Source organism: Blennius ocellaris, assembly GCF_963422515.1.
Source record: "Blennius ocellaris genome assembly, chromosome: 2".
Lineage (NCBI taxonomy): Eukaryota > Metazoa > Chordata > Actinopteri > Blenniiformes > Blenniidae > Blennius > Blennius ocellaris.
In genome coordinates, this window is record NC_137651.1 from 18,802,154 (window position 1) to 18,827,929 (window position 25,776).

The 25,776-nt window shown below is 43.3% G+C and overlaps 2 protein-coding genes across 3 annotated transcripts; both read left to right on the forward strand.

Annotated features, from left to right (window-relative positions):
- Positions 1–14: 14 nt before the first annotated feature.
- LOC308141434 (TRPM8 channel-associated factor homolog) lies at positions 15–7,343 on the forward strand. Of its 2 annotated transcripts, XM_080511597.1 has the most exons (14): positions 15–273; positions 355–526; positions 830–949; positions 1,131–1,790; positions 2,184–2,400; positions 2,515–2,806; positions 3,753–4,054; positions 4,161–4,335; positions 4,429–4,523; positions 4,620–4,830; positions 5,042–5,278; positions 5,851–6,074; positions 6,170–6,283; positions 6,379–7,343. In XM_080511597.1, the coding sequence occupies exons 4-14, from the start codon at positions 1,144–1,146 to the stop codon at positions 6,619–6,621; spliced, it is 2,757 nt and encodes a 918-aa protein (XP_080367723.1). In that variant the 5' UTR covers positions 15–273; positions 355–526; positions 830–949; positions 1,131–1,143; the 3' UTR covers positions 6,622–7,343. The 2 variants fall into 2 exon arrangements, with proteins under 2 accessions (XP_080367723.1, XP_080367724.1); XM_080511598.1 differs by lacking the exon at positions 830–949 and having other exon boundaries at positions 15–526.
- Positions 7,344–9,315: 1,972 nt separating this feature from the next.
- On the forward strand, positions 9,316–17,376 carry LOC308141448 (TRPM8 channel-associated factor homolog). Its single transcript, XM_080511616.1, has 12 exons — positions 9,316–9,341; positions 9,453–10,126; positions 10,389–10,605; positions 10,768–11,056; positions 12,789–13,090; positions 13,208–13,382; positions 14,253–14,344; positions 14,426–14,636; positions 14,903–15,139; positions 15,318–15,541; positions 15,842–15,955; positions 16,148–17,376. Exons 2-12 carry the CDS (start codon positions 9,480–9,482, stop codon positions 16,388–16,390), a joined length of 2,751 nt encoding a protein of 916 aa, XP_080367742.1. The 5' UTR covers positions 9,316–9,341; positions 9,453–9,479; the 3' UTR covers positions 16,391–17,376.
- The last annotated feature ends 8,400 nt before the right edge of the window (positions 17,377–25,776 follow it).

Genomic DNA, 25,776 nt, shown 5'->3' on the forward strand with positions numbered 1-25,776 from the left:
GAACTGCCAATAGGTAGAGTCTTCCTGTAAATTTGAGGACTTTATTTGTGGAGTTTTTTTTTTTTTTTTTTACTAACGGTGAGTTATTTACGAGGGTTCGACTATGCACGTTATTCGTTTAATAGTGTGTTGATAAGTCACATATTTCAGATGACATTTTAGTACGCAGTGACACTTTGGGTTGGTGTTTCGGCGGAACTGGTTTCCCTGGTAATTAGTGACCGACTACTTTCGACGTTCATAAAGTTCATAAAGAAGTACTCATAAAAACTTGTAAGTTATCCATAGCTGCTTTGCTGAACACCGTTTCACTGCATTTTTAATGACGTTTCGAAATGTTATGCATTTTGTGAGTGTCACGCAGCTGTACGCGCTCAGTTACCGAGAAGTCAACGTCGGGAAACGACAACGAGGGGGCGGGGCTCTTGCAAAGGTCACAATTTAACAGGGAATCCACTTAATCCGAAACACCGGTGGAGACTTGAGAATGACAATCCAGGAGGAGTGCGGAAATAACAGAAAATTGGTATGTTCTATAATCACACACGTATCTGGTTTAACTAAATGCTTATTTTTGCTCTAGTAATGTTTACTTAACGAGATAAAACTATATTTTATTACTTTATTTATTATGATTTATTTCAATGAGTTCAACAGAGTGACTTGATGTTCTGGTTCAGGATGATTCACTTCTTGTTTTCACAAACGTGTCTTTCTTTGCTTATCACGATCAATGCCTTTGTATATTCCACTACCATAATTTCACAAACTCTAAAGATCTGTTTGCTTTTCAGTCGTGCTGTTTTCTTACTGGGCTGTCCTTCCTCAGGTTCCTCCTCCTCTATTCTTCTGTCCAGTTGGGTTGTGCTCTTAATGTGCAACCTGTCTGAAAGCTGCTGTTCAGCTGCTGTTTGCTCATATCACAAGGAAGAGAGTTGAAATCGTGCAGGTAAAATTCAAAACATGGCTTTATTATTCAGGTTTTGATTGTTCATGAAACTTGAGGACTTGTGTGTGACTGCTGTACCTTTTTTTTTAAATAGAAAAAGCTGCACTTGTTCCTTTTCTGTTTTCATTTGATTAATTAATATTGGATTCAATGTTGAATCTGTGTCTTTCTGTGTCCACAGGACTGACACCACCATGGCTCATCAACCCATCCATGACCAACATGAAGAGGCTTACTTGTCTATAATGAAAGGCTTGAGAGAGCTGGACCTACGAGGGCCTTCTGTCCCCTGTGACCTGGTGCTGATCGGAGACCATGCCTTTCCTATAGCCATGAACAGCCGGGGCCAGGTCCCGATGGCTGCATCCTTTTATGGCAAGGGTAGGATTGTGGTCATGGGCCATGAAGGGTACCTAAGTTCCTTTCCCGATGTAGTAAAAAACGCTGTGACCTGGCTGCGAGGCGATGGTTCTGAAAACCTCTCCGTAGGGGTGCACAATAACCTCAAGTCCGTAGCTGATGACCTCCATAAGTCCGGATTCCAAGCAAAAGTTGTGGGGGGCTTCAGTGACAAACTGGGGGCTGGAGTGTATGTGACTGATGCGTACAGCGTGGGCGACAACCCGAAGGACCTGGTGAAGTTCATGAGAGAAGGTGGAGGAGTGCTGATAGCGGGGCAAGCGTGGAACTGGGCCTCCAAGAATGGCAAAGACAACACACTCCATCATTTCGATGGGAATAAAGTGGCCGGAGTTACAGGGATCTATTTCTCTGATCATACGGCTGAGAAAGAGAACTTGACTGTCTACCCACAGATCCCTTCTTCCTGGATGGCCGTAGTGTGAGTGCTTGGTTCTTTTTGCACATTTTTGGATATTTTTCTGATCATATTTAATCTGAAAACATCTCTACACAGTCTTTTTTAGTATCAATACTGAAGGTACCACTCTTTTTAGTGCAAAATAAGTTTTGTGAAGTTGATAGAATGTAATAAAACAGCATGATTCAATTTATAAATTCAATGACTGTTTTTTAGATTTTAGTTTGTATTTTTACCTTTGAATCCGACAATAAATGTGATCGTTAACAGACTGGGTACTGCTCATAGTTATAAAACTAATAATACATATATATTATAACTGTCAAAAATAATAGTTAGCTGTTTCTTTAAACAGTCGGAATTAGTTCAAAAATGTTTTCTTTTAATTTGAGACTTTTTGTTTTCTCTCTCTAGACTAGGAAAGGACTTTGAGGACGACTTACGATTCCTTCTGCAGGGGATTTCAGAGTTTGATATATCAAAAGGATTAACAGCTTCTGAGATTCTGGTCCACGGCCCACTGGCTTTTCCTATCGGGTGCACAAACGATAAGCAGACGTTTCTGGCGGGAGGCTACTACGGACAGGGACGAGTCATTGTGGCTTCACATGAAGGTCTTCTGAAACATGAGGTAGAGCTACTCATTTGGCTGTCAGGAAGTGGCGGTCTCCAGGGCACTAAAAATACATTCTTTCATGGGATTGAAAAAATACTGCCTTTCTCAAAATATCTACTAATATTGCAGGCATTGGCTCCATTTTGGAAGAACGCCCTCCTCTGGTTGGATGAAGGCCGCAATGGGGTTGTCGGCGCAGAGGATGATAAAATCCGCAAAATCCTAACCCAGTCCGGGTTGAAGTGTGAGAAGACGGACTTCAAGCGACATCTGAGTGTGTTTGTGAGCCCAGCAAACATCGGTAAACATGCAAACGCAATCCTTGACTTCGTAGCAGAGGGCGGAGGCCTCCTGGTGGGCGGCCATGCCTGGTGGTGGGCGCAGTCGCACAAAGACAAACGTCCTCTTACAGATTTCCCAGGTATGATGACTCACCTATTTCTATTTCAAGTTACCCCATGCTAACATAGCGTGATGCATGTCGGACATGTTCCTCTCACTACTTTTCAGTAGTGCAGCAGTAGATGACTTTAAAAAAGCTGCTTAAGAGTTAAGAAGCTGTAATTAAAAGCTTGTTGAACTGGGAAGCGCTTCAACTCCTCTTTAAATTACCTTGAAAAACAGGATTTTGAGAAACCCCATTTTTTAGAAATTTGCATATGAGTTCTTTGTTGTGAAAAGGCTGAACTGGTGTAACTGGTCTATTCCTGCTGGCCACACCAAAACAAAAATAACACAGAGAAGAAAGTAAATACAGCTGGCCATATGAAAGATATACTGGCAAGAGGTAACTAGTAATCTGCTTATACTGTGACCACAAAAGAAGGGGAATTGCATTTGTTTAATACATTAAACAGGAATCCACTGTGAACATCAAAAGGAGAAGTAATGGATATTATATTACGTGGACACAGGAATATATCCAAAGGATCAAGGAATGGATTCAAGATATAGCTACTCATTTATTTCTTCTAAGTATATAAATTAACCCTTCTGCTGACTTACCAACCCGCTTGCCTACTGTATAACCAACCTACCAGTCAAACGACCCGTTCTACCACAGAACTAGCTACTGACTGGCTGGCCAACAAACTCTCCAGATGATCAGTTTACAAACTGATTTTCCCACCTACCTATGATCTGCCTATCGACTGACAATCTGAAAGTATTAGCCTACCAACAGATCTATCCAACTAACTGTGTACCATCCTTACTGACTGACCAACCAACTGATATTCACCCCTACCAAACAAACCACGAACTCGACTACATATCAACCTAGTTCCCTATCTCGTCGTCCGTATTATTTAACACCACACTCTAATTACAAAAGTAGAATGAGTCCTCTCTGCCTCAATGTCTTCCAGGAAACAAAGTTCTGAACCAAATGGGCTTGAGCCTGTTGGGGGCAACCCTGAAAGGAGGTAACTACCAGGCCCCGAATCCCGGCCAGGCCATGAAAGATATGTATCATTTCCGCCACCACCTGCATCGTTTCGCCTGCCACGTGAACGTGGGCGAAAAACTGAGCAAGCACGAGGAGGACTGCCTGAAAAAGCTTTCCCATGACTGCTCCACCTACTTGCAGATGAAGGCACATGACTGCTCCTCCTATGCGCAGGTGGTGTCCATCCTCACCGACCTCTTCAAGAAGTCGGGTATGCCACAGGTGTGTTGAATTATTTAAAACTACTACTTTCAATACAACAATGCTGTTAGTGACCACGGTGTACACCAAGTTATCGCACCTCAGAAATTGACGTATTTTACTCCAGGTCAGCGACAGTTGCCCAGTTAAGAATGCGAAGGACCGAGCGCTCCTCCATATGGGCACAGAGTTGTATAAGGTTTGCAGAAATCCCGATGAGCTCCTGCCCTGCCTCATCAAGGACAACCCACTGCTCCCAGTTGTCTACAACTACAGGATCAAGGTTGATGTCGACACGGCAGGTCGGCATTCGCTGTTCTTAGTGATGAGGAGACCACTTTATACTGATCTCGTCCATGCACTGGTCTGAAACCGATGCTGTCTGTGTGTTCCAGAGGGGTCTGAGTGGGTCAGTTCAGGTCTCTACCTTTCTCCTGGTATGAAAACCTACTTGGCCATACCAAAAGAGATCCTCAATAAGGGCTGGAAGGTACTGTTCACTAACCGATATTGACTTTATTGTCTTTCTGATTGCCAAACGTCTTTATTGAGTTCTGTTTCAATGCACCTCATTTTCCATCCACAGATTCAGATAGGCTGTCAGACAGACACTTTGAAATCTGATGAGTTGAAGAGGGCGCCGTGCGTTCACGAGAGGTTCCCTGTCACCTCCGAGATGATGCTGGTGTGGAACCTTTGGGGGGGACTCGTCTACCTGGTGGCCCCTCCCAAAACAAAGGTACAGGGGGTAGAGGTCGTCGTGCAGATGGCTGTTCCCGCTCCTTACTACAAGTCTGGTAAGACCTCGAGAATCTCCTTAGTTTTCATTGAAATTTAAAGTGAAATAATATCACTTTATCAAGCTTTTCTTAAAATAAACGTATTGTCCTGTAAACAGTCTAAACGGGTTAGGGTTAGCTGGTTTCTGAGAACCTTTTGGTAGAATTTTCAGTGCATTGAACAATAAGACGAGAAGGCAATGAGGTTGAAATCTCTTTGTCATCTCAGGGGTGACGACAGCAGAGCAGTGGGCGCTGCTGCGCACCGCTCCCTCACCCTGGGCAGAGCTGGAGTTTGAGAACATCATCCTCACTGTGCCGTCAGAGGCCGTCCGTAACCTGGACCGCCCCGACGAGCTGGCGGCGATGTGGGGTGAGATCATGAGGGGCATTGCTGACCTGGCTGCCATACCACACAAATTTCCCCGCAAGGAGCGCTTTGTTGCCGATGTGCAGATTTCTCACGGTAGGAATAGTACCTGTAACTACTTACACCTTTTTTCTTTTATAATCCCAGCAAGATGAATCCAGTGTTCCTTCTTCTTCTAGAAGTTAAGCGTGTGTGTGCGGTCAAACTTGCGTGACTCACCCTGTTGTCAATCAGAGCACAAATGTTTGTGGCAGTCACGTCAACGGAGACGGGTGCAGCATGGTTTTAAATCTAATACCTAACAAACATGCTTTCTTTGATGTTGATCTTCTCACTGAACCCGTTTGTCTAACTGAAGTGGGCTTTCGTCCTCGAAAACTAAAGGAAACTAAAACACTGGACATATGTTTCACTTGGCTTATTGTCAGTCATTTGCTAAATGAGGTACAGCAGTTTTAACTCAAAATAAACCACCACTAGCTAAGATGTTTAATTGTTGGACAATGCCTATCAAGGATACAAGATGTTCTGTTTGCTTCATCACACTGCTTGTGGATTAAACAAAAATTCAACAAATGAGTGACGAGTTTCCTTTAATCTGGCATGTTTTTTTCTAGTCACAGCTCGACTTTTGTTTTATTTTTAATGACCTAGTTCTTTCCCCTCAGGATGGATGCATGCAGGTTATCCTATTATGTCACACAAGTCCTCTGCAGCCACGCTGGTCAGCGTTCAAACTGCCAGGACCAAAGGCATGTGGGGCCCCATCCATGAGCTTGGTCACAATCAACAGAGAGGCTCCTGGGAGTTCCCATCACACACCACGGAGGCCACGTGCAACTTGTGGTCGGTGTATGTGCACGAAGAGGTGCTGCAGCTCAAAAGGGACAAGGTGCCTGTCAAACCCACATCATTTCCAACCAATCTTTTTTTTCTTAAGTTTTACCTGGAATTACAGTTCCTCTCATTTCCTGTTGTTTGATGCAGGTTCATAACGCTGTGAAGCCCGAAAGTCGAAGCAAGCGAACTGAGGAGTACGTTAAGGGGGGCCGACAACTGAGCAAGTGGTCCATGTGGACAGCCCTGGAGACGTATTTGCAGGTAGAAGACAATAACTCTTTTAACAACACTTAAAATAAGCAAATTAGACTAAAAGTGTAATTATAACATCATTAACTCTTTCTCATTTGGTATAGTTGCAGGAGCGGTTTGGCTGGGACGCCTTTAAAAAAGTGTTTGCCGCCTACCAGAAAATGACCAAAGTTCCCAAGGAAAAAAATCAGAAGATGAACCTGTATGCCGAGACCTTCTCGGAGACTGTGGGGAGGAACCTGTGTGGATTCTTCAAGGCCTGGGGCTGGCCCATCGAGGGCGCCACTGAGCAGAAACTCTCCAACCTGCCGCCCTGGAACGACCACCCATTGGTCCAGTTTGGCTAATATGGCTTTAATGAGAGGCTATTGCATGAACTATGGGACAGGGAATTCACTTTAATGCCTTTACTGTAGCTTTGCTGGTGGTGCACTTTACCTATATTTATTTGCAACATTCAGAGAGACACACTACGTCATCTACTTTGTAAAGTAAACAATTGTTTAAATCGATCTTCATTGCACTTCTTTTAACTTGAAATCTGACATTTTAACTGGTTCCTTTTCAGCCTTTGCCAGGTCTTTATATGAATATCTCACACTCAGTGAAACACATAATCCTGAAAGTGAATTTCATAGTTCATTGTCATGACATAAATATATGCTGCTATGAAAAAATGAACTCTGCTAATTAAATGTACGTCATGCAAAAAAACTAAATTTTTAGAATCTTTTGTATCACACTGAATTTTCTTTTAAAATATTTTGAAAGGGGAAAAGAAAAAACACATTTACACTGACTTTAACTTCTTTATGACTATGGAAATTAATCATGAGTAAATGATTTCAGCAATAGCATCACCTTTTTTGACTTCTCCAGTCTCATTGTTTCTTTTTTTTTTTACTGCAAAATGCTAATTCTTTGGTTTCACCTGGGAAGCTTTGAGTTTTTAGTCTCCCAAATGTAATCAGTATGAAAAAAACCATTGCCTGGTAGATTGTTAAATACCTCCGATGTATGTATTCACTCATCTGTCTGTCATTAGTTTCAAGTGTGGGTGACTCCAAAGGTAAATAAAGGCGTATTCAGAATGACTGACATGAGTACACTGATGTTACCATCACACATGTCGTGATACATTTAGCTGTGTGTGAAAGCTTTTCTCTGGGTTACTTCAACACACACATCCTTCCCAATATCTGTCTGAAAACGTATGTGTTAACTGTGCTCAAAATTCTTTAAAACATTCTTTTTTTTAGCTTTTTTGGGCCGGTTCTATTGCATCTATCTATTTTCTAATCCTCGTTATTTAATTCAGAGTTGTGAGGTGAAGGCAGGGTACAACCTGGACCGGTCACCAATCTATCCACAAAAAAAAAAACGCACACACACAACCATACACACTCATATTCACACTAATAAGAAATTCAGCCCGAAGTATGGCAGTGAAATGCAGTGACTGTCCACCAGGCTCTGTGAACACGAAAAAAATGGCAAAATAGGCAAAAGATGGAGAATACAAAAGAAAAGCATAAATACTGCGGGTAAAACTACAGTATATGAAACACGAACAGGCAAAAATCAACTCTCCCATGGAAAGCACAAAGTGCGTAATGCTGCAGGTGTGTGAAAGTGGAGTGGTTTCCGTGTTTCCTAACACCAATAGATGTTACTGCAGCACAATAAATAGATATCCTATTGACAGAGAGGCTGGTCTGGGTTCAGATCCCATCACTGATTATCTCTGGCTGCTGCCCTGATCACCAGGATGCCCCATGGGTAATGCACGGTGGCTGACCACTGCTCCAGAGGTCAGTCAGCATTGTGCATACATGATGAGAAAAGGATTTTCTCATGTGTGTTATTCATCCGAACAACCACAACCACAACAGCTATACAAAGCAATTACAAGGGAGTTGCTTGATTGTACCAAAACCTGCAGTTAATACTTTCAATGGTTTGTCCTGGAGGAAATACAATAGAGGGAGTAGCATTTAAATTTTAGCAGTATGTGTCACTGCTATTTCTATACTGACATTCACTGTCTAGAACAAGTTATTCCACACGCCCATCACATGTTTTTGGTGAACATTGGGCCTGGTCTTTATGGTAATGGTAAATGGTTTTGACTTGTATATTAAAATCCCATGACAACAACTGTTGTTTTAACTCCAGCTTGTGTGGTGACAAAGACATTCATCTTCAACTTTGCTGATTTGATGTGATTAATTGTGTGATTAATGCAACAGGTACATAATCTGCATGATGTAGAAAAATATATAAAAAAAATTCCTCTTCATTGTTTAAAAATTATCAGAGGAAAATCTAATTTTATTGGGTTTTAAATGGTTTTTAATTGGTTCAACAAAGACAAATGTCAGCAATATATTGCCCCAAAATGGTGCTTGTATCAAACATGATTTAAAAAATGTATTTAAATATACAAATTGATATATAGATGTTTTAATTGTCACAAGGTTCAATTCTTATTTGACCTTAAAATCCCAGTTAGAAAAATAAAATAATTTTCTGGAAATTATTTGACGGTTCAGGTTTTACAGTTGTTCAGGATTTTGACAAAGATGTCTCCTGCTTCCACATTTATAGTCATGTTTAAGTTGTGTTTAAATTCATATTATCTCATAGTTGAATTGTGTCTATTTTGCCGTTCTAAATACTTATATAACAAACTGCTTTTTAAGGACAGGTTTGTAATATAGAAATGTCTAATTTTATGTTATATTATTAAAAGGCTTCAATGAACAATAAAACTTGCCCTTTTTTAGTTTTGGAACATCTAATCTGTTCTTTGTTTTTTAACTTCCTTTTTGCTGAGTAAAGATAACACGATGAGCAAATTCTCAGTGGGGGTGTGTACTCTACTGCGCCTGCCAGTAAAAAAGAGATGTGTGCACTGACAGTGTTGTCAACACTGTCAACACAGGTGCTCATTAAAACACTGCCAGGAGGAGGATCCACCCTGTCGTTGTCTCAGCTGAAGACCCATTCCTGCTCTCATTTCTGTTCTTCTTCCCTGTTGGTAGCTGCTCTCTTCAGCTCCTGTGTGGTAATCATCAGTTTGCTCTCATCCTTTTTTTTCATTGGATGTCATGAAGTGACGCACCTCTGCCCCTTGTGGAAGATTAAGAGCTTTAATTTCCATCTTGTTGTTTTACAGGACGAGCTGGGACAGGGCTGAAACAACATGTCTCATCAACCAAACGAAGACCAGCATGAAGAGGCCTATCTGTCTCTGACGCAAGGCTTGAAGGAGCTGGACTTCCGAGGTAACCCAGCTCTATGTGACCTGGTGCTGATTGGAGACCATGCCTTTCCTATAGCCATGAACAGCCGGGGCCAGATCCCGATGGCTGCCTCCTTCTACAACAAGGGTAGAATTGTCGTCCTGGGACACGAGACGTACCTGAATACTCTTCCTGATGTGATAAAAAACGCAGTGACCTGGTTGATAGGTGAAGGGTCTGACAACGTCACCGTAGGGGTGCACAAGAACGTCAAAGCGGTCGCCAATGACCTCCAAACGTCTGGCTTCAAAGTAGAAGTTGTGGGGGGCTTCAGTGAACTACTGGGGGCTGCAGTGTATGTGACGGATGCGTACAGCGTGGGCGACAACCCTAAAGACCTGGTGAAGTTCATGAAAGATGGTGGAGGAGTGCTGATTGCGGGGCAAGCATTCAACTGGGCATCACAGCACCGCAAGGGAAACACACTGCATGAGTTTGATGGGAATAAAGTGGCCGGCGTTACAGGGATCTACTTCTCTGATCATACGGCTGAGAAAGAGAACCTGCCAGTCTACCCACAGATCCCTTCTTCCTGGATGGCCGTTGTGTGAGTGTTTAGTCCCTTTTCTCTTCATGTTTGGTTATTAAGGCAGGATGCAATGTGTAGATGATATTTGTAGTCTTGAAACATCTCTTCTCAGCTTGAAAGAAGAGTATTCTAAGCAAAATGTGTGTGACAGATGCCATTTTTGTAAAGGAAAACATAAAAATCTTAAGTTTGCACCATGCTGCCACAGGTGTTGAGTCTCAGGATTCCATTGCCTGAATGGAGGTACTTCACCAGCTTTCTGTGTCTCTGTTCTTTTCAGACTTGGAAAGGATTTTGAGGATGACCTGCGTTTCCTGCTACAGGGAGTCTCAGAGTTTAAATTCCCATCGAACTTCACAGTCTCTGATATTCTGGTCCACGGCCCGCTGGCGTTTTCTATTGGATGCACGGAAAATAAGGGAACGTTCTTGGCAGGAGGCTACTATGGACAGGGACGAGTCATCGTGGCTTCACATGAAGGTCTTCTGAAACAAGAGGTATATCCAACATTTCATTATTGTTAAAAAGAAAATAAAAGGTTGTCTCAGTCAGTCAAACAGCATCGTGTTTGCCTCCATTTGTCTAAAGTACAACAGAAATACAGTATTGTGGAATCTTTATCAAAGTATACGAGTATCAAAATATGCTTATTCCTGTAGGAGCTGGCTCCCTTTTGGAAGAACGCTGTTCTCTGGTTGGACGAAGGCCGCAATGGTGTTGTTGGAATTAATGGCAATCATGGGCGCCAAATCTTGAACCGGTCAGGGTTAAAGTGCCAGAAGACAGATTTCAAGGATGGCCTGAGTGTGTATGTGACATTACCGAAGATTGACAAGCCCAAAAAAATCGTAAACTTCGTAGCGGAGGGCGGAGGACTGCTGGTGGCAGGACATGCCTGGAATTGGGCGACAACTCACAAAAATCATCACATAATGCATGACTTCCCAGGTATGATGATTTATTGCAAGATAATGTTGATACCTGTCAAGGCAAATCATCATATGCCATTGTAGTACTAAAAGAGGAAGATGCATCTAAAAAATAAAAAAATAAAAAATTTGGTTTTAAAATGGGTCTTAAAAGACTAATACCATGCAGGACGAGGAAAAGGGGTCGTCTGACTTCCTGTTCTTGGATGGGAGTGGGCAACAGCAGTACTTCAGTTTAATGAAGCCAATTATATCAGGTTCTAAATGCCACATAATGGGTGTGATTCAACAGCATAAGGACATGTGATTTCAATAGAAACAATAAGTGGTATGGGTGAAATTTAAAAGAAACAAAACAATTTTATTGAATCACAAAGTTTAACATCATTACCATTAAATGTGCATTTAAAACAACAAGGAAGAATAACCAGAAGTTATAGAGGAAGAGAGTGACTGGTTTATATAGCTGCCTGAACAATTAAGTAAAAGCAAAAGAACCAAATTATTATTAACAAACTTCTTTTACTTATGTTGCACTTTTAGTGATGGCTCGCTGTTTGCAACATGACCACTTAATTGCGTACATCCAACACACACATCCAATCAAGCTAAAAGAGGAATACTGTTGCTTCACAGGAGAAACACTCTCTGAAACTAATTATGCATTCTTATTGAATTCAAGCCTTGCTTACGTGCAGTCATGAAATATTTGACATGGTTCCAAAAACAATATAGGGCAACCTTTATTTCAGCTTGACTGGACAAAGCTCGGGTTTTGTTGTGATTTTATGTCTGCCACATCTCTTCCTGTCAGAGTTTCCTTTTGGTGGTGCAGGAAATTATGCTTACTGATTCTTGCATTCCTTTAATGTTTCTTCAAAGTTAAACCTTATGAACCAAATAGTAACAGGCTATTTAACAAATAAGAATGACTTGAGCCAATAATTGTATGTGTTGTGGTGTCACAATACCGATTGCTCGCCTCATTGAATCAAAATGCATGTATTTGATCAATTCCCATTTGTAATTCTGTAAGTTTTACATAATAATCACAGATTACTTGAAATTGATTTGATGGGTTTTAGCTCTTTCTCAATGATCTTCTTCCTTGCATCATAATATTCTCACAGGCCTGATGTGGCCCGTGGATTCCCGTGTCTGGTTTAGACCGACTAGACAGGTTTTAAGGTGTGGCTGAGAAAACATAAAGCAAATCCAAAATGTTGCTCAGCAAGAAGATTAACTCTAGGGTTGGACCATGAGTTTTAAAAAGGCAAGAAGAGGAATTTAACAAAAATGAGGCATGAAATAGTGAATTTGTTTTTTTCAGTGTGAACTTCATGAAATCAGCAAATTATTGGATCAGATTGGATGTTTCAGATCAAAATCAGGAGGTCGAGTCTTATATAAAAGGTAAACAGAAGTACATCCAGACAGTAAGTTATTATGATAAAGGGACGCAAAAGAGAAGGGCAGGGTTTTGAGGACTGGGAGTGTCTTGCAAGCTACTGCACAAACACAGTAACACTAGGGAGAGAAACTCCTCCTGTGAAGAGCCTCAAGACGTTAGGTAGGCACTGAGGACACCAAGAGGGAGGGTGCAAGAATTGCAAGGCGCAAAAGAAAATATCCATGAGTGGCGTGACATGAAAAGGCTGCAGGGTTACGTGAATTATATGTGGTTCAAACTTTGAGTGCTGTGGTGTCCGGTTTACTTCCATTAATAATTTATTCTTGTTGCAATTTTTCAGCAAACAAGGTCCTGAACCACATGGGCTTGAGCCTGTTGGGGCAACACTTCAAAGGAGGCACTTACCAGGCCCCTGAGCCCAGGAACGCCCTTCAGGAAACGTATCACTTCCGCCATCTACTACACCGTTTTGCCTGTCATGTGAACGCTGGTGACAAACTCACCAAGCATGAGGAGGATTGCCTTAGAAAGATGGGCACTCACTGCGACATCTACTTAAGCATGAAGGCACACGACTGCCCTTCTTATAAGCAGGTGGTGTCCATACTCGCTGACGTTTTCAAGAAGTCACACATCAAGCCGGTGGGTGGAGGGGGAATAAAACACTTTGTTCCATCGATGCTTTGCATAAAAAGGACACGGCTGTAGTCAGCATCTCGCATCTCTGTGATAAAGGATTTTATTTCTTCTTTTGTCCAGGTGAGTGGCAAATGCCCTTTAAAGCACCCCGAAGAACATCTGATCCACTCTGTGGGCACATCGCTGTACAGTATTTGCCCAAATCAAGAGGAGATCCTGTCCTCTCTTATCGGGGACAATCCAATGATGCCGGTGGTCTACAACCAGAAGATCAAGATTGATGTGGACACAAACGGTCTGAAAGCTCTCTGTGTTTGGTCAGAATGGTTCGAAATGAGTAAATCATTTCGGAATCATTTAAAAACAATGCATTGAATTCCAAAACTGCAAATATATATATATATATATATATATATATATATATATATATATATAATAAACTTCAACTAAACATACAGAAGTCACACATGACATGTCATGAGATTCATCACATTACCATGGCACATGCTGGCTTTTTAAATCCACACTCAGCAAAAGTTGCATATTTTTCTTCCTTTCCAGCCAGGAGGGAAGATCATTCATGAATTTACAAGTTGGCTTTTTTGATCTTAAACTTAAAAAAAAAGAAAAAGAAAAGATAATCTCGGTCCAATTTGATAAATACAGCAACATTGCTGCATTTTGTTTATGTATGTTCCACCTTTGCTGTTGTTTAGTTTTAACTGGTACCTGTGTATTTAGACAACAGTATTCAAAAAGTGCTCCTAAGACCATGCAGTGATTCCTGCATGGGCTTAGGAGCACCATTTATTAATTATTAATTCTATTCTATTCTATTCTATACTGACATTTGACAGATATTTAAATCAGAATCTGATAACAACATTGTTCCCTGTAGAAAAACAGCATCCTCATTCCTGAGAATTCAGTCCTTCTTCATTTTGCTGAATTAGCTGCTTAGTTGCTCAAGGAGCCTTTAAATGGGTATTGAAGTTTTATCATTATCATTATCATTGTTGTATTGTTTTAAAATATTTTGCCATTAAGTGATCACGAGTCAGCTCTTTACATATTACAAAGGAAAAAGTTAAGATGAGTAAACTGTAGATCATAAATCGTCTTTGAGCTCATGATGTCCTCTCTGTGTGGTTGTGTGTGTCACCAGGACGTGAGTGGATCAGTACTGGCCTCTACCTCTCTCCCGGCATGAAGACCTATGTTGCCGCTCCGCCAGAGCTGGTGAACAAACAATGGAAGGTACTCGTCCCAAAATTGAATGAATTACTTTTGAAAACCCACTCACAAAACAGTTATGCTAATTTTGTTTTTCATCCACAGATTCAGATAGGCTGTCAGACAGACACACTGAAAGGGGAAGTGCTAAAGAGACCCCGGAAAGTTTGCTGTAGTACTCCCATCACCTCAAACATGACACAGGTTTCCAACCTCTGGGGGGGACTGATCTACTTGGTGTCTCCGAAACAAACCAAAGTAGAGGGGGCGGAGGTCACAATCCAGATGGGTGTACCAGCACCATACTACAAATCTGGTAAGAATGCAGTAAATCAAACTCCGATTTAGGTTGGTCGTCAATATTGAACATGCAGTGTGTACAACATATACTATCAAAGAAATGTCTTTAACGCCATGATTAAATCTTGAGTTTTTCTCAGGTTGTGTGAAATGAGTGTTTCATTTTCAAGCAGTCAAGCGATTGAGGGATGAAACAAAGTCACGTTTTGTTCCCAGATTCAGATCCTGATGAGAAATTAGTAGTTTCTCTGATATGAATCTATCATCCATTTGTTTTTTCAGGTGTGACCACACCAGAGGAGTGGTCACTGTTGCGTACAGCTCCCTCGCCCTGGGCAGAGCTGGAGTTTGAGAACATCATCTTCAGTGTACCGTCGAGCGCCGTTCGTGATCTGGAGCGACCCGATGAGCTGGCGGCGCTGTGGGATGAGATCATGAGGAAAATCGCTGACCTGTCTGCCAAGCCGGCCAAATTTAAGCGTAAGGAGCGCTTCGTAACAGACGTGCAGATTTCTCACGGTGAGTTGCTTTGTCTATAAGTTCACTGAAGCCAGCACACATTTTCCTGAAGCCATTTTCTTTTCATTGTTATAGCTATAAACAGGAGATGGTCCAGTGTTATTTGTTGTGTCCTGCTATTGTCACACAGGAATTATGCATTTATTTGTTTGTTTGTTTTTTTCTGTCCCTTCTTTAGGCTTCATGCATGCAGGTTATCCCATCATGGCGCACAGTGGTGTAGCTAAGAAGCTGGTCAATGCCAACACAATCAGAGAAAAAGGGATGTGGGGCGTCATTCATGAACTTGGACACAACCAACAGCAACGCAAGTGGGAGTTGCCACCACACACCACGGAGGCCACATGCAACTTGTGGTCCGTGTACGTGAATGAGGAATTGCTGGGAGTCCCCAGGGCCAAGGTTAGGCATTTTAAAAGTGTGTTTTCGCAGGCTACAGAAATTATTTCTTACCTTACAAAATGTGTATATTCGTGTAATGCCTACGATTTAATCCAACTCTTAAGACAGACAGTCGCACACCAATTTGCCCCAAATGTAAGAAAAAGCTAGGGTCACCCACACATACAATGGAAGAAACATGCAAATTCTGCTTAGACAGGCATATCAGGACATAAATATTAGACATTTCAGCTGTGAGGAGAAAGTGTGTGACACCATGGCCGTGTTTAAAATCATCCCCTCTACTTGTGTTTCATGCAGGCTCACAAAACCCTCTTGAAAGAAACTCGACACAAGCGTGCAGCAGCATTTGTAAACGCAGGCAGGCGTCTGAACAAATGGAACATGTGGACGGCCCTGGAGACCTACTTGCAGGTGAAAGGAACATCAAAGCATTCAAATTGAAAGCTACTAAATCCCAAAATATGGTCATTTCCTCTTAAAAGTTTGTTTGTCTATTTAATCCAGTAAGACCTATAAGAAATATATACAAAACAACCACATCATATGAAAATAGCATGTTAATAATAAGGTAAATTAACATTGCTTTTACTTCTTACTGTGTAGCTTCAGGAGCGGTTTGGCTGGGGCGCCTATAAAAAGGTGAATGCTGCCTACCGAAAGATGGCCGATGTTCCCAACAACAAAGATCAGAAGATGAACCTGTATGCCGAGACCTTCTCAGAGACTGTGGGGATGAACCTGTGTGGCTTCTTCAGGGCCTGGGGCTGGCCCATCAAGGCAGCCACTGAGCAGAAAGTCTCCAAGCTGCCACCCTGGGACGACCACCCGATGGTTGAGTTCGACTGAACCGCCTCAGAGCTCAGGGCAGATTCATGGCTTCAGCTTCAAGTATTATAGAAGGGCGGCTATCACGAGCCTTTCTGCTGTTCAAACTTTCTCACTATATTGCACAGGAACTGCATTTCTGTAAATTCCAAACTATTCTATTCAGCAGCTTTATTTAAAATTGGTTACAATTTGAGTTTCAGGGATGCAGGTGAGCATTTATATATAAAACGGTCACCTTATGAGGTGATGAAATTCATGTAAATGAACAGTTACACCGTTAATTAAGGGAGTAACTCTTCTGTCTGTTATGGTTTTTAAGTTAACACAGAGATATATTAGCTATCAGCACGGCAGGGGTCAAACTAATGTTTTATTCACTTATTAAGTTCAGCTGAAGTTTAGTGTAGACATGAACTCGTGACATGGAGAGGAAAGAGCAAAAAAACAACTGAGATGAACAAACCTAAAGAAGTTAGTCAAAGCTGTTGATTTTTCACTGGTGGTGTGGATACAAGCTCAGTTACTTATAGGGATCTCTCTTTCATATTGAATCAGCTCTTAAGTAAATGATAATGGTAATATGGTATAATCACTGGGACCACAGCTTTGGTTCATGCTTGTTGCTGAATCTAATTATTGGCTGAGTGGCAGGACAGAGAGACAGCAGCTCTACAACGCTTTACATTTCCAACAATGGTTTATTTGGCTGTCATCTATTTTATTTTGTAACTGGTACTGATTTTTCTTTGTGTAGTTGCTGCACTGTAAATGTGTCATACCTCTTCAGCATATCAGTGAATTCATGATTTTCAGGGCAACGTTAGAAGACATTCATATGAAGAATCTGTTTTATTTCCCATTACTTTCATTTGCATTATGAATGCTCAGTCAAATCTAAGTAACACTTGATCTGTGATGGTTGGTACAGGGTAACATATTGCACAGTGATTACTTTACTGATAACATATTTCTGTCAATGGGAAAAACACAAATAAACATTTACATGTGTGACCCATTTGTCTGTTTTTGTAGTAGAATGGAATTATGGGATACATCAATGTGCATTTGACCAAATACACCAGCAGAACTTAGGATGAAATAGATTTTTTTTTAAAAACAGCTTTTCAAAGCTCCATTTTAAAAATGATGTTTATTTTTGGATGTGATAATGGGTACCTACAGTGACACCAATATTTATTTGAGCAACGTTTTACATAGAACTACAGATATAAGTTCACAAATAAATAACCATAATGTATAGATAAGTTAAATATAACATTTTGGTGAACAATAGTGTGAATTAAACAGTAAGAGTAACACAGTTGTGAGAGAGCACAACAATAACATGGGTTGAGTGGATTTTCAGGATTCCCTCGTTGCGCTGTACCACAACAAAATCAGATTGATTATCAATCAAATTGATACTATCGGCTCGTGTTCCACCTCATTGACATGAGAATTGTGGCCGCCTGCTTGCTGCAGAGATTACAATGACAGTAGTATGATGAGCCAAGAAAACATGAAGCTTCACACACTGAAGTCATACGTCATAGAAAGTCGGTGTAAAAGATAAAAGAACAAGGAGCACGAGAGAAGCCGTCCGACTCCTCCAGTCACTGTGGGACAAGGAAGCAGGAGAAGAAGAAGACATATTCTAGTCCCTGGTGTGTTCCTGGATGCCACAGCCCACTGGATTGTCATGGCTGAAAGCACAGGGTGATGCAAAGCACCAGGATGCACAGGGGACATCAAAATCCACATCTGAAATGTGGTGTCCATCTGTTTCACATCTAAATGCAAGTGTTTCCTGAGGGTCCATATCAAATATTATTGTATACTACTAAAATGTACTAAAAGTCCTTTGAAAGAGTTTGATACACATAGTACCTATTGAAAGGGTTAACACAGTATTACCTCTTATAATCAGAGCCCTGTCCTCTTATTAACCTCTGTCCTCACATTCACCTCAGGTACTTTCGGTTTGAAGAACCGGCTCAAACCAGCTCTTGTTTTCCCCAAAAACTTTACCTTTGCCATGACGTATGCATTGACTCATGTAGAGACCACTATCTGACTGTGACCAATCACAAGCATGAAATACCTTCTGAGACCAAATAAGGGGTCCGCCGAGGTCAAGAGGTCAGGTTCAACTGTATAAATCTTATGCTCCGTCAAAGTACGAGGCTTCTATTCTGTACTCTTGTAGTGCATGTATGGTTGCCCTGAATGCATTCAGTACAATAAAGACTCCTGCAATTCATCCAGACAACGGTTTGACTCTTCTTCATAACCAAACGGACGCGCGGAATTGATGATAATTCCAACAATTTGGTGACCCCGACGTGATGAAGAGGTAAATACTTCGGATGAAAATCTTCTTCACACTGATAGACGATCTTGGGCCGGCCACCTGAATAAAAGGTAAGAAGGTATTATCCTTCAAAAATTCAAGGTCCTCTTCCAGTGTGTTGAGATAAGTAATCTGTAATTTTGATAAAATACTGTTGTCTGTTTGAATGGGAAATTGGGAAATAATTTGTATTATGGGTCGCCCAGCAGTGGGCAGGAAATAATTACTGTAGATCTTGACCAGATTATTGTGTGAAATAATTTGTATTATGGGTCGCCCAGCAGTGGGCGGAATAATAACTGCAGATCTTGACCAGATTATTGTATGACCGGCCCGTACGCGGAGGGCAGGAAAAGATATCCGTGTTGCGAGTCACGGTCAGACTCAAAATAATTGTATTCGTGTAGAAATTTGGGCTTGAAGTTACGTGACGGCTGGGTCTCGTGAAGTAAAAAAAAAAAAAAAAAAAAAAAAAAAAGAGAGATAAGATGGAAGGTGAATTTGACAGGGAAGAGGACTGGTTCGACATATATGATGTTGCAGAAAACGAGAATGGACAGAATCTTGAAACACAATTCAAGAATGCGGTGAATATATATGTGGGTAATTATACCAAGAGAGAACGAGATAAGGTTAGAAAAAATGCAGAAGATTGGTTTGAGGAGATGGGTAAAGGAGGTTGGATATCTCGGAAGAGTTCAAGTAAATGTTTGATGGGAATATGCGGTAAAGCTGAACAATGTTACTTGAAAAAGCTGAAATCTTTGGAAGAAAAGGGACTGGTCGGATTCTCTCGGGGTGCGAGAAAAAGGAGAGTATCGCATAGTAAGATCAATGAGTGGAAGGGCATTGTGAGGAATTTATACATGACTGCACTGGTGTGTGAAAAAAATTATAAGAGAAAGTCAGATGCAGAAGTGAAAAAATTGAAGACTCAGGGGGAGAGGAAAAGAGACGGAGTGAGAAAGGAGGGGGGGGCCCCTCAGCGCGCCGGCTGTCTGTCTCAGTGAGATTCCTGCTTTTAATGTTGATGCAATGCCTTCCTCCTCTGGACTGTACCCCACATTACCTGCACCACACGTCAACATAGATCCTCCACCTCAGTATGAACTACCACAGTCAGACATTCCACCCAATCCGTTCAATCCATTCCGAACCACCTGCATGCCCACATTTGAAATTACGAGTGGAGTGTTAAAAGGAGAACTTCATGACAAAGGGGCTCCCACGGGTAGATACGTGATTGAAAAGCCACCAGTTCAGCCAAGATCAAAGCTTTCAGCCGATCCAATTTACCCATACCTACTGGCACCGACCCCAGATGCCAAACCCAAAACACGAGACAGAAAACCATCAACCCTGACTTCTCCCCAGACCTCCTATCCTCTTGACCACTTTTTGGCCCCGACAGCGTCTTTTGACAGCATTCCTGACCTCCCCCCGTGCCCCCTCCCTGCGCATTCCTCCCGTCCCCTGACTCCCTCTGACAACCCCCGCCGACTACAACCACCTCTGACCCCAGCGCTCACACCATCACAATCCCAGACTGAGACTCCACGTAATCGACCAGACTCACAGGGACTCCTTGCTTCATTACAGCAGTCATTGCGGCAACGACGGGTTAGGATGAAGCAGCTGGAGACTGACGCAGATAGCGACAACGACGAACAAAGCACAGAATGGGGAGACGATTCCCAATCTACATCACGCACACCACGGCGACATGACATGAGTCTCAGAAAAAAACAACCTGCAGGCGACAAAGGTAGTCAATTTCCGCTGTTCACAAAAATGGGACCCAATGGTCAGGTGAGCACGTACAAGGCCTGGACTTTCTTAGAAGTACAGGGCATAGTGGATGCCCTGCCTCCCATCGCGGAGGGGGGCCTCCGCTGGTTGAATGGGGTACTGAAACATTGCACCGGCATGACACTTGCATGGGGGGACATGAAAGGAGCCATAGGCAGAGCTTGCACTCAGACACAGTTTGAAGCAGTGGTTAGCCGCTCAGGCTTAGGAAGTCTGTCTCTCGATACTCAGTTGACCACAACATTCTTCACTTCCCTTACAGCAGCCCTCGAGGACGTCTTCCCTGTTCCTCCCTGTTCGGTGGAGGATCTCACTTTTGAACTAAAAAACAATGAGTCCGCTGATGAGTTTATACAACGAACGGAGAGTGAATTTATTAGTAAAACAGGTTCACACCCCTCAAAGGATGCAACCACCGGACTAATGTATAAACTAGGAGTAGAGAAGGGACTCCCGTTACAGGTTCTTACTAAGCTACAAGACGACCCCGAACACAACGCCCGTCCGTTGAAAACATGGAAGTTGCACGTCACACATCATTTAAAAAGATATGTAGATCAAAACCGCAAGGAAGGCAAGGAAACTGAAATCCTTCAGAAAAAATTGCTTCACATGCAGCTAAAAAAGGAACAGAAAGTACAGGCTCCAGTTAGGCCTAAAGAATCCCCTCCGACCCAAATTGACGATTCAAGTGCTTCAATAATACCTGTGATGTCTAGTGTGATGTTTCAGGGTCGCGGAGGTTTTGGTGGACGGGGAGGAGGTCGTTATCCGGCGCCACAACGACAGATGACACCTGGAGGTGTTGATTACAGCACCGCCGTCTGCTGGGTATGTGGTCAGGTTGGCCACATCTCCCGGAACTGCCCGCAAAACAACCAGCAAAGGGGGAGAGGCCGTGCATCTGGCTGGAGAGGTCCTCCACGGATGCCGCCACCTGCTGGTCAGAATCAGGTGATGCAACCTCATTTCATGCCACCACAACCGTCATGGCCGACAGGCACATGGGAGGCTCCTGCCCAACAACACATGCCCCCGCAGCAACAGCAACCGCCGCGAGGAGGCAGTTATCCACAATGACGGGGCCCGGAACCAGTTTTGGAACCTGGGTTGCAGGAACCCAGAGTTCTTATGACAGTCGGTGAACAACAATTTTCTTTTATGGTGGACACAGGTGCTGGAACATCCACTCTGAACGAACTGCCACGCCAGGCTGCTCTCTCCAAAAGATCTATTGAACTCACTGGTTTTGAGGGTCAATCAACTTCCTGCAAATTCACAAAACCCCTCCTCACAAAGTTGGGTGCACAGACACACTCCTGTTCTTTTGTATATGCTCCTCAGTGTCCAGTAAACCTCCTGGGAAGAGACCTGCTGGCCGTGTTCACACCTTTGCTGAAATGCCATTCTGCTGGCATTCAAATGACATTGCCTGATGGAACTGTATTGAACTGCTCAGATGATGTGGCTGCCCTTATGCTCCCGTTGTGGGAAACCAGTAACTCGACTCAAGTTGCTGACATCTACTGGGCTGCTGTGCAGATCACCGCACCAAACTGGAGGTCTGTCACTGATTTTGTCAACAGCTGGACGCCATGGATGATGACTCTCTCTCCCCTGAGACCTCCTCCTGACCCTCTGCATTGCACTATGTACTATGACAGATGTGATGACACTTGTTATTTGGATGCATTTGACAAATCTCTTGCAGACTCGATGGACTCCATGACCCCGACCTACCTGGTAGTAGGTCCGCCGGGTGCATCTTTATCCATCTCGCTCACAACAGAACAACGGGAGTGGTATATGATGCGGACACCACCCCCACCCATGGTACCCTGTGCACCACACGTCACACTGCTAATTAGCCCCAAACACACCGCCAAAGATCTAGGGCCTTTTGCAGCAGACTGTGAAAAGGCCACAGACTGGTGTACAACCACCAGATTGGACCTTATGTATTCTAAATCCTTGCAGGCTTATCGCATCCCCGTTCCCCCACATCTCACAACATTCTCTGTAATTTATGAACATCATCTTCTCCCACGATCACATGGCCGTGAAACCACTGACTCGGAACACACTGCAACGTTGTTGTCTTCCATGCCCGAATCTGTTTGGTCCACAGGAAAAGACGATGTCGGACATGTCCAGACTACTCCGGTGACCTGGAAACACGACCCCACCCCGGTGTGGGAACGTCAGTATCCGATCCCAAATGAAGCCAGGTTAGCAATTCAAGGTACCATCGATAACCTTTTGATGGCTGGCGTACTCCAACCAACGACGGAGCCTTCTCCATGGAACACGCCATTGCTTCCAGTAAAGAAAGGCCCAGGAAAGTACAGGATGGTCCATGACCTTCGAGCTGTGAATGCGCACGTAACCACGCCTGTTCTCCCAACCCCTAACCCATTTACTGCCTTGTCTCAACTGACCCCTGAACACAGATTTTTCACTGTCATTGACCTTGCTAATGCTTTCTTTTCGGTCCCTATCTCCTCGCAGGTTCAGCCCATGGTGGCATTCACGTGGGAGGGAGTTCAGTACACCTACACGCGTCTGCCCCAAGGGTTTGTTCTGTCTCCTGGCATTTTCAATGCGGTTCTCCGTAAGGTTCTGTCTCCTTTGTCACTCTCGGAGGGTGTCCTCCTCATCCAGTATGTGGACGACATCCTCCTGGCTGCACCAACTGAAGAATCTGCTCTAACTGCAACTCACAATCTCCTACTTCATCTTAACGCTTCAGGTCTGAAATGTTCCCGTGACAAACTGCAATGTGCTCGCACACGCGTGACTTTTCTAGGACGAGAAGTCTCCTGTAACGGCTCTGGCATGTTGTCATCTCACCGCTGTGCTGTTCTTTCCCATCCTAAACCTGAAAATGTCAAACAAATGCTTTCTTTCTTGGGTTTGTGCAACTTCTCCAGACTCCATGTCCCAGACTATGCGGAACGCACACATATCTTGCGGCGCCTGGTAAACGAAAAAGGCATGAGAAACCTTACTGCTAAGCTGGACTGGGACATACATACTGAACGAGCGTTTGTCTCGCTTAAACAACTTCTTTCTTCTGCTGCTGATGCTGCTCTCCCTGACTATACACTTCCTTTTCACCTTGATGTTTCAGCAAAAACAAACAGTGCTTCTGGTGTGTTGCACCAGAAGCAAGGGGGAGAGAGAAAGGTCCTAATGTACATCTCCACACCATATGAACAATATGAGGCATGACACGCCCTGTGTGAAGCTCTGGCATCAGCAACAACTCGATTACTACAAAAAAACAGCTCATGTTGTTATGCAACATCCACTGACTATACACTGCTCACATGAGCTAGTTCAGTTAGTGGACAGCAAAGCTTTCACAATGACATCAAAACGACAAACAGACATTGACAAAGCGCTGACACAACCACACATCACATGGACACATGAAGGAATCAATATGGCCGACGCTGTGTTGGAAGGAAAACCACATAACTGTACAGAACTGACTCTACGAGAAAACAAACTCAGAGACGGACTGCACACGACACCCATCCCAAACCCTGACCTCACACTCTACACCGACGGGTGCTGTCACAGAGATCTTACAGTAAACGAACTAGTTTCAGCATGTGCAGTGGTAGAACAGGAACAAGACACTGGCTATTTGTACATAAAAGTAAGCAAAAAGATTGAAGGGAAACAATCGGCTCAAAGAGCAGAAGTAGTTGCAATGTGCGAAGCATTGGAGCTAGCTGAAGGTTGCACTGTAAATATTTTCACAGACTCAGCTTACGTTTGTACAATAATACATGTAACCCTGACAGAATGGATCAGAAATGATTTTGTTACAGCTGGAGGTGAACAGGTGAGACATCTCCCAGACATACACCGACTTCTACGAGCGATAAACCTACCAAAAGAAGTGGCTGTTGTTAAATGTAAAGCACACACAAATGGGATAGATCCCATTACCCGAGGAAACCGTGCAGCTGATGAGGCAGCCAAAATGGCCGCCGGGTACCAACCAGCTGACACCCAGATGGTTCTAAGAACCTCAGAAACACTTTCTGAATTAGAACCTGAACAGGAACAGCACCAGGTTTCCCCGGAGGAACTATCCGGCTGGATATCAAAAGGTGCAAAGAAGGATGAGAAGGGCATATGGAGAAAAGACGGAAAGATTGCAGTCCCACAATCCACATTGATAACACTGATACATGAAGCACACAGTCCATCACATTCAAACCTGAAGGAAGTTCGGAGGAGGTTGGAAAAATGTTGGTGGCATCCCTACATGTTGCAAGTATGTCAAAATGTGTTGTCTGAATGTGTGACGTGTGCACTGTACAATTCCAAACCAACGACTAAACCAGAGCCCGGTAAAGGAGCTCAGACCCAGGTAACAGAACCAGGACAACTTGTTGTAATGGATTACACCGACATGCTCATTCCAGTTAATGGACAAAGGTACCTTCTGGTACTAACAGATGCCTGGTCAGGGTGGCCAGAGGCATATCCGGCCAGGCGTGAAGACGCCAGCACAGTGGTCAAGTGTTTGGTGAACCATTACATCCCGCAACACGGGTTCCCCAGAGTGATACAATCAGACAATGGAACTCATTTCAAAAACAAACATCTTCAATTAGTGGAGAAAATGTTGGGACTCAAACATAGGTTCGGGTCGGTTTATCATCCCCAGTCTCAGGGACTGGTGGAACGGATGAACCGCACTCTGAAGGACAAACTGGGAAAGATTGTTCACTCCACCTCTATGAACTGGCTGCAGGCTTTACCACTGGCACTTATGTCAGTCAGAATGTCCCTAAGTGGGATAAGGACACAGACGCCTTTTGAGGCATGCACGGGTAGACCTTTTCCAGGTCCCCAGACTCGACTGGTAACGTACACAAATGAAAAATCAATGCACAAGCGAGAGAAGTTGCTAATCAATTCTGCAGGCTCTCTGATCTTCCAGGTGACCCGAAACCAGACGAGGCTGCAGTCGCTGACGTCACAGGACAACCAGCCCTGCCCAAAGGACAGGTGTACCTGAAATCCCTGAAACGAAAGTGGTCTGAACCTCGCTGGACCGGACCATTCGCTGTCACCGAAAGAACCTCCCATGCAGTCCGACTCCAAGGAAAGGGGGACACCTGGTACCATCTATCCCACACGACAACGGCGCTTCCCTCTTCGGCTGAAGAGACCGGACGCCGTGAAACACCTGCTGACCAGCAGGACCGGACCTCCTCGGCTG